The following is an 8,465-nucleotide window of genomic DNA, read 5'->3' on the forward strand; positions in this document are numbered from 1 at the left end:
GCATTGGTAAGCCTGATGGATAGCCCCTCATCAGAGCTGAACAACCAATGAAAATCTGAAGCTCCCATGTTTAACAGTTTTTGAGCTATAACCATTTTTGTATCCAGATACCCCTTTTTCAGATAAATTGGGGGTCTGGGGTAGTGGGGGGGGCACTGACTGATGGGCCTGATGGCTAGAGCTTCATCAGAGCTAAACAACAAAATAAATCTGAAGCTCCTTTGTTGAACAGTTTCTGAGTTATAAGCATTTTTGCATGTCCAGACACCTCCTCTTTGAAAGGAGCCCCCTCCTCAAATATGGGGTGTATCGTCAAACCGTTGGCTGGCGCACTGTAGGTCAGACTCATCTATAGTCCTGCCAAATTTCATGTTGATTGGTGCAGCCGTTTTTGTGCTATGGTTGACCAAAAATCACTGAAGAAGAAAAAAAAAAGTACGAAAACAATATGACTCCCGCTTAAGCTTCGCGTGCGGAGTGTCTCAAACTTGGTATCATTACCAGGGGGTTAAGGTCCCTTAAAAGGTTTGTTCTTTCCTATGACCTTGAAATTGACCAATTTTGATAAAAAAAAATATAAATTGGACAAAATTAACCATAAAATGCGTAATAAATGTTCACATTTACATGAATATATACAACCTCAATTCCAATGAAGTTGGGACATTGTGTAAAACATAAATAAAAAACAGAATATGATTTGCAAATTCTTTTTGACATTAAAATCTCTTCTTGCAACTAGCAAAAGTTCCAACCAGTTCTGTTATAAGGTAGTGCCACCGTCTTTATTTCAGAGGCTAGCTAAATTATCTGTCAACATGAGCACAAGCTTGGTAGATTGTTGGGGGAAATTCTCCATGCTGTGGACCTGCTGACTCCTAAAATGATTGAGCAGGGATTCACGTAGAGCTCAGCAGCTGTGGATGAGTGGTTAGGGGAGTCGTCTTCCAATGAGAGTTAGGGGTTTGATGTGTGTCCCAACAGTGTATGACTGTGATTTAAAGCACTGACTAGTCTCTATAGAATGATTTATCAAGATTAGATTTATAGGGAGACATGATAGAGTGCTGTAAATGAGGGACGCAGATTGTACTGTAAAACACTTTGGGTATCCTAGTTGAATAGAAAGGCATAACACCCATCCTGCTAACTCTTGGCTGTGTACTCGGAGTTGCTATTCTCAGACGAGGCTTATGTCCCTGCCCTAGGGTCAGATTGCAAAACCCACTCCCTCAGGCACAGGCTAACCTGGTCATGAAAACTTGCCTGCACAGTAGGGCTGAGCAAAAATCGTATCATGTGCAACTAATAATAATGATACATTTTATTTGAAGGCGCCTTTCATGGTACTCAAGGACACCGTACAATGTAAATACAATGCAATAAAACATAAGAATAAAGCATAGAATAAAATAACAATAAGATATCAGTTTACATAATAATTAACAAATAAAAACAATGTATAAAACAAAACATCCTACAAAAGTAGGGTTAATGGGAGATGTTGATTAAACTGAATAAGCCTGTTTAAAGAGAAAAGTTTTAATCTGTGATTTAAAAATGGAGACAGTAGGAGAGTTTTTGATGTCCGGTGGGAGTGAGTTCCAGGGGTGGGGTGCCGAGTAACTAAAAGCTCTTGAGCCCATAGTGGTCAGATGAGCTGGTGGTTGAGTGAATTGGATGTAGGAGGATCTGAGAGTGTAGGAAGATGTGTTAATGTGAAGAAGTTCTGAGATACTGAGGGGCAAGATTATTGAGGGCTTTGAAGGTGAGGAACAAGATTTTATAGGAAATATGAAATTTGATCGGGAGCCTGTGAAGATGCTTTAAGACAGGTGTTATATGACTGGTGGAAGGGGTTCTGGAGATGATACGAGCAGCTGAGTTTTGGACCAGTTGTAGTTTATGGATGGATTTTGCTGGTAAACCGAAAAGTAGGGAGTTGCAATGATCTAGCCGTAATGTGACCAAAGTGTGAACTAGAATAGCGTGCTGCTGGGTGAGAGGGATGGATGGAGACGAGCAATGTTACGGAGGTGAAAGTAGGCTGAACGAGTAACGTTAGTGATGTGAGATTTAAATGATAATATGTTGTCTAGGATGACACCCAGACTCAACCTGAGGGACGGGGGATGTCGAGGTGCTGTCAATGAGAATAGAAAAGTTGTTGGTTTTTGCAAGGGTGGATTTAGTTCCAATGAGAAGAAATTCTGTTTTGTCACTATTTAGTTTAAGAAAGTTGCTTGTGACCCAGGACCTGATATCAAATAAGCAGTCAGACAGTGAGGTGGGTGGGAGGGTGGCATTGGGTTTGGTGGACAGATAGAGCTGGGTGTTATCCGCATAACAGTGGAATTGGATGTTACATTTACGGAAAATATTTCCAAGCGGAAGAAGGTAAATGATAAAAAGAAGAGGGCCGAGGACAGAACCTTGTGGAACACCAGAACAGAGAGGGGTTGAATGGGATGAAAAAGATTTTAATTGAACAAACTGTGTACGACCAGAAAGGTATGAAATAAACCAGTTAAGGGGTACCAATACGTGAAAGACTGTCATTGAGGACGGTGTGTGAAATGGTGTCAAAGGCTGCGCTTAAATCAAGGAGGATGAGAATGGAGAGGACCTGAAAACGTTTTGGCACTTGGTGATTGATAAAATTAATGCTGTCAAACAGGCTGGCCACTTGATGCTCCTCTTTGCTTTCCTCTTCTAATCCAAATAATAGAGCTCTTACTTCCTCATCAAAGTCATCTCTAGGGTTGAGCAGTATTAACCATTTTCATACCGCAGTATAACCATTGGAAAATACAGCAGCATACAGTTTTACTGGAAGGCCCCAGGATTAGACACAATGATTAGTATTGTGGCAAAACAGCAACGTATTTAATATCATCAATATCAAGCTTCCTTTTCTCACACTAGCACTCAGTATATCACATTTTATTTAAGTCATAGTTTCACTTTGGTAAGTGTTATTTAGTTCTGTGTTCCTTTTTAATTTGCATGAAGTTTGGGTCAAATTAACCAAATAAAACACTCCCTTGTTTCATTTCATTGTAATATTTTCTTAAGAGATACTATTTCTGATAACTTCAATGGTCTGCAGGTTTCTGTTTATAGTTCAAAGTGAACAAAAAAATTGTGACCTTTTATTTTTAAGTGAGTTTAAAATAAAATCAAGAACATTTTTATTCCAATACAGAACTTCAAAACACAGCATATAAAAAGGAGCATGCCCACTTTCCTACCGTTGTGGGGGTGTCGGTGGGACCTTGGGGTACACATCACGTGCAGGTGGAGAGTAAACAGGAGGTGGTTCTTCATCTGAGCTGTCTGGTTCTAAAGTTCGCTCCAGAATCTAAACAGAAACAAAAACTTATTCTTGTTTTTGAAATGAGTTTATAAAACAAACTTGACTGTGAGAATGTGATAAAAAGCTGTCTTACTGTTAACTGTATGGAAGTAACAATTAATCAAGAATCAATTCATAATCGATTAACTGCTTGAAGTGTGATTCGATTTAAAAAAAATAAATGAATCGATTTCATTACTGTCGAGCATGTCTGCACCGACACATTTTTACATGCCTTCTTTAAAATACCGTAACTTCAACAGTTTGCGCAATCTTTCAGTGGAAAGTTACCAGAGACAGAGAGGTTTTTTTTTTTTCATTGTGAAGAGTAAACAATAAAAAGAACAATGTCTGAAAGACATTAATAAAACTACCATGGATGATTTTGAAACACAAGGAAATGTAAAAGAACCAGCTTCTTGTGAAGAAAAGGTAACATTAATTTGATGGATTTCCGGGTTGGATTTGTAATAAAATAAGCACTTAATTCACTAGAATGAAGCCAGTTTTTACATTTTATATGTTATTACATGTGTAGCTGGATGGTTGTTTTTTTATAGTGACTTTTAAAACAGTGTAACAAAATCAGTAGGTTTATACAATATATAATTGAAGCTAGTAATTAAATCCTGAGGGCATTATGCTCTACAAATCATGGCCTGTTTGGTAACTTTTTTTAAATCAATTTACGTTTGCGCAGGAAACCATGCCTTGTTTTTACTATAGTGTGACAAGCTGAATATTTTTCTCTGCTACTTTCTATTTGTTTTGTAGTGAGGAGAAGGGGGAGAGAGATGGAAGCCCCACAGCACTTGAAAGAGGGGCCATAGCACGTTGAATGTGATGCTGTGAAAGACAAAATTCGCTCACCACATCATCCAAGATGGAGAAATAAAAAAAAAGGGTGATGATGAGGTCCTCCAACCTCCAGACTGGAAGTATGGGGAGTGTGATGTGGGACTGTGTCTGCAGCTTGAGAGAAAATACTTCTGGCTAGACCACAAGAACAAAGTTTGGGGAGGAGAAGGAAAAAAACCCGTGTATTTTGTTTTCATTTTTGGACCGTTTTTTTAAAGTTATGCATGCTACTGTATTTTGGCATTGATATCGATATTGGCGAAAACTGGTCATTTTTTAGAGTATTGGTCCGATATGTAAAACTGGGCCAATATTAACGTCCCATATTGATTTCTTAATTTTTAGCTTTAGTTTATGTTTTGGGAGGGGAGATGGTTGGTGGAGCGGCATCTGTTTGATCATGACAGTGATATTGATGCTGCGCAGCCAGGAATAACTGAAGTAGAACCATGTCAGAGGTCTGGACATTTATTTAAAATATCAAAAAAATACCCAAGTGTGTTTGTGTGTCTATGTATAATATAATTTGTGTGTTTGTGTAATATCGGTAAATATCAGTTATCAGCCATAACACCAATAATTATATCGGGTATCGATATCGGCTGAAATTTTCATATCGGTGCATCCCTAGTTTTTTCTTTTATTCTTTCACTTTTAAAAGAAAAGTTCTAAAAGTTTTACTGTAAATGTATTTTAAACTGTCTGAAGTTCAAAAAAATTTTGCCAAATATTTTGTGTACATTTGTTGTTTTTTTGCTCACTAAACTTCTAATAATTTTTTGTTGTTGTTTTTCCTCCTTTTAAACTAACAATACACTCTTTTAGTAGACAGTAAATTATAAATAACTGATATTGAAAGTTTTAATTGTTATAAAACAAAGTGCAAACATATTTTCTCACAGGACAATTAATGGCCTTTGTACAGTTAAAATAAGCACAATAATAAAACAGGCAGAAATTTGGAGCAACAGGTGTTAAAGGAGACCAATTATGGGTCCTAGAAATTGTTATGGTATGTCTGTGGGCTATCCAGACCATGTTCATTCAATTTAATGCACAAAATAATTCTCAGATAATAAAATTTCCCATTTTCTAGTTCTGCCTGCTCTGACTTCCGTTCAGAAGAGCTGTTTATGTTAATGAGCTCTGTTGGTAACGCCCTCCAAAAATCTGTTGACATTAACTCCGCCCTCCAAAGCCAGCGTTTACCTTAGCATGGCTAATAATAGCAGAAGCTCTGTTGTACAACCATATGAGACCCAGAGGCAGAGTCCTGGTCCCAGCTTCTTCTTTTTTCTCTCCCTCCTCTGCTCTGCACTCACTCTGCATGTTGTTACCAGAGCAGGGAGCAGCAGCAGTCAAAATACCTCAGAAACTCGAACAAATAGGCTTTAACAAGGCTTTAATAAGCTAAACAATAGAGGTACATGAGAAAACGTGTTCATAACGAACGAAAATAAATAAATAATTAAATAGTGTCCATGCTGGTCTCACCCCTGATCTCCCACTCTCTGGTCCAACACTCTACCCATTGCCCTATTGGAGGCTTGTTGTGAAATGAGCTGCGCATTGCTCAACAACATGGTGACAGCTTTTTATACTGAAGGGGTGGAGTCTTACCCGGGGTTTGTTAGATAAGGGGCTGAACGCAGGTTCAGGTGGGTTGACGTATGGCTTGTGACATCACAAAATGACGGAAGTATAAAACTTGTCATTAATGTACATTAAAAATACATTTACTTACAGTAAATATGCCCCTGGGTGCATTTTTTTGGTCCTAGGACTGTTTTTTTAAGAAGTACAAACCCAAAGTTGAGTAAAAAAACCTTTAAAAAGTGAATTTTGCATAATAGGTCCCCTCTAAGGGTTAAGATGAACTCAGTTTGATAATTATGGTCACAAAAGAATGTGTGACCACATTATTATTTATTTTGAAGTTATGTTACTAAGACAAAAGACAGTTACAATTTGATACAAGGACAAAAACGCTGACGTTGAAATAAAAACCTCATTTTGTTGAAAAAAATAATTGTAATCGTGTACTCAAAATTGATAATCGATTTGAATCGGGGCCTGAGTGAATCGTTACATCCCTAATTAACATCAATGAACCATTTGGATCACTGACCTCTGCTGGAATGCTGTCATCTGAGTCAGAACTGTCATCAGAATCATGTCCATCAACAGTCATCTGAAGAAGCTGGTCAATGGTGGCGTCCACAGCTCCGTTATTTGAGCGGAGCACACACTCAATCACCTCGTAATCCATTGAGGGGAACATGGTCTTGAAGTCCTCCATGGCTTGATTGAACTCGAGGCGCCTGACCAGCTGGTTAGGTCTGCTGTTGTTGAGCTGCCCATGGGTGGCACCAGAACCACCTCCACTTTCACTGCTCTGAGACCCTCCATTGTTGCTGTTGCTGCGTCTGAATAGGCTTGTCATCCTTTTGGGCCCAGCTACCTCAGTTGTTGGTTCCACTTCAATACAAACGTTTGGTCCGTTCAGACTGAACTGTTCCTGTTGCTGTCTTCTGGACTGCACCCACACATTAGAGTGTCTCAGAAGTCCCGATAAGCTGATGTTTGTCTTCAGTTTTTGGTGCAAAACTGCATCTGGAACAGCTGGTCATCCTGCGGAGGGTTTAAGAAAGGAAACTGAAGTGAAGAGAACGTACATAGATACACCTGAGTCATCAATAAATACAGAGAAAGCCAAACTGAGATTAGTAAGGAAGGATCTGAGCTTCAATCCTTTTCAGCTACAGATTTGACCACTTACTGATTTCAGTCAGCTTATGAGCTCAGTGTCAACCTGTCAGTATCAAGTTCTGTGTCAATGTAAAGAACGGTCATCCTAAGGTTCTGGGTCATCAAATGGGTCTGTCATTGCAAAGGTCTGTATATGTAAAGGTCTGTATATGTAAAGGTCTGTGTCATGGCAAAGTTCTGTCTCAACAAGGTCTACAGGTGCTGGTCATAAAAGTAGAATATCATGAAAAGTTGGTTTATTTCAGTTATTCCATTCATAAAGTGAAATTTGTATATTATTTTTATTCATTACACACAGACTGATATATTTCAAATGTTTGTTTCTTTTCATTTTGATGATTATAAAACCTGAAATTCAGTATCTGAGAAGATTAGAATATTACCAAGAGCGATAAAAAAAAGGATTTTTAGAAATGTTGTCCAACTAAAAACTATGAACATGAAAAGTGTCGATCAGATCTGGCACCTGCTAAAGTTGTGTGTTGGTTTATCCATTAATGACCACTGTTTGGTCATTAATTACCACTGGGGGAGATCAGTGTTGTGATTTTTCCCTAAGTCTATGCAAATTTATTTTGTTTTAGTCATGTTAAAACTTAAAAATGATTCTTGGCACCAATTTAAAGTAATTGACAACCAAGCCATGTTTATGGATTTCCCTGCTAAGAAGTGACACAATGACAGGATCATCAGCAAATTTGATGATGTGATGTCCACTGCGATGGTTCTGGCAGTCATTATTCTGTAAAACAAATAACAGTGGTGAGAAGACACAGCCCTGGGGAGACTATGTAGGAGAAAAAAGGTTCAGATAAACACCATTCATTCAGACTCTTCTCCTCACTGTTAAAAAAAACTAGCCAACCAGATAAAGTTTGTGTTGGTTTATGCTAACCAGCCTCGGCTGTATGTGTTAGTTTATGCTAACCAGCCTCAGCTGTTTGTGTTGGTTTATGCTAACCAGCCTCGGCTGTATGTGTTGGTTTATGCTAAAAGCTAAAGCTTTATCTGGTAGCTTATGCAAACCAGGTAATGTTGTTTGTTGGTTTATCAGCACCTGCTAAAGTTGTATGTTTTAGGTTATACTAACTAGCTTAAGCTGTAAGCTGGTTTATGCTAACCAACTAAAGCTGTATGTACTGCTTTATACATAATCGATCCAATTATCATTAGTTTGTATGGGTCCAGAGAGGATTCCAGTAGATTTTTAAAGTCAATTTTAGTGTTGGACAAACTTTTCATAAGCTGTCGAAATGTTATGGTTTGACAGGAGCTTAACCAAATAAAGTTATATGTTGATTTATGCTAACCAGCTGAAGTTGTGTGATGGTTTACGCTAACCAGCTGAAGTTGTTTGATGGTTTACGCTAACCAGCTGAAGTTGTTTGATGGTTTATGCTAACCAGCTGAAGTTATTTGTGCTGGTTTATGCTAACCAGCTGAAGTTGTGTGTTGGTTTATGCTAACCAGCTGAAGTTGTGTG

The 8,465-nt window shown here is 38.3% G+C and overlaps 1 protein-coding gene across 2 annotated transcripts in view; it reads right to left on the reverse strand.

The window, feature by feature from the left end:
- Window positions 1-8,465, reverse strand: part of cuedc1b (CUE domain containing 1b) — a 38,782-nt gene that overhangs the window by 28,483 nt on the left and 1,834 nt on the right. Inside the window, exons 2-3 of one of the 2 annotated variants that reach the window (XM_014031413.1) lie at window positions 6,342-6,844; window positions 3,252-3,361 (exon numbers count right to left, since the gene is read on the reverse strand). In XM_014031413.1, the coding sequence (XP_013886867.1) occupies window positions 3,252-3,361; window positions 6,342-6,656 (425 nt within the window). In that variant the 5' untranslated portion in view covers window positions 6,657-6,844. Of the gene's footprint in view, window positions 1-3,251; window positions 3,362-6,341; window positions 8,184-8,465 lie in introns of those variants that run through there. The other variant, XM_014031414.1, reaches the window with a different exon arrangement.

This window comes from Austrofundulus limnaeus, unplaced genomic scaffold (assembly GCF_001266775.1).
Source record: "Austrofundulus limnaeus strain Quisiro unplaced genomic scaffold, Austrofundulus_limnaeus-1.0 Scaffold1247, whole genome shotgun sequence".
NCBI classification, from domain to species: Eukaryota; Metazoa; Chordata; class Actinopteri; order Cyprinodontiformes; family Rivulidae; genus Austrofundulus; species Austrofundulus limnaeus.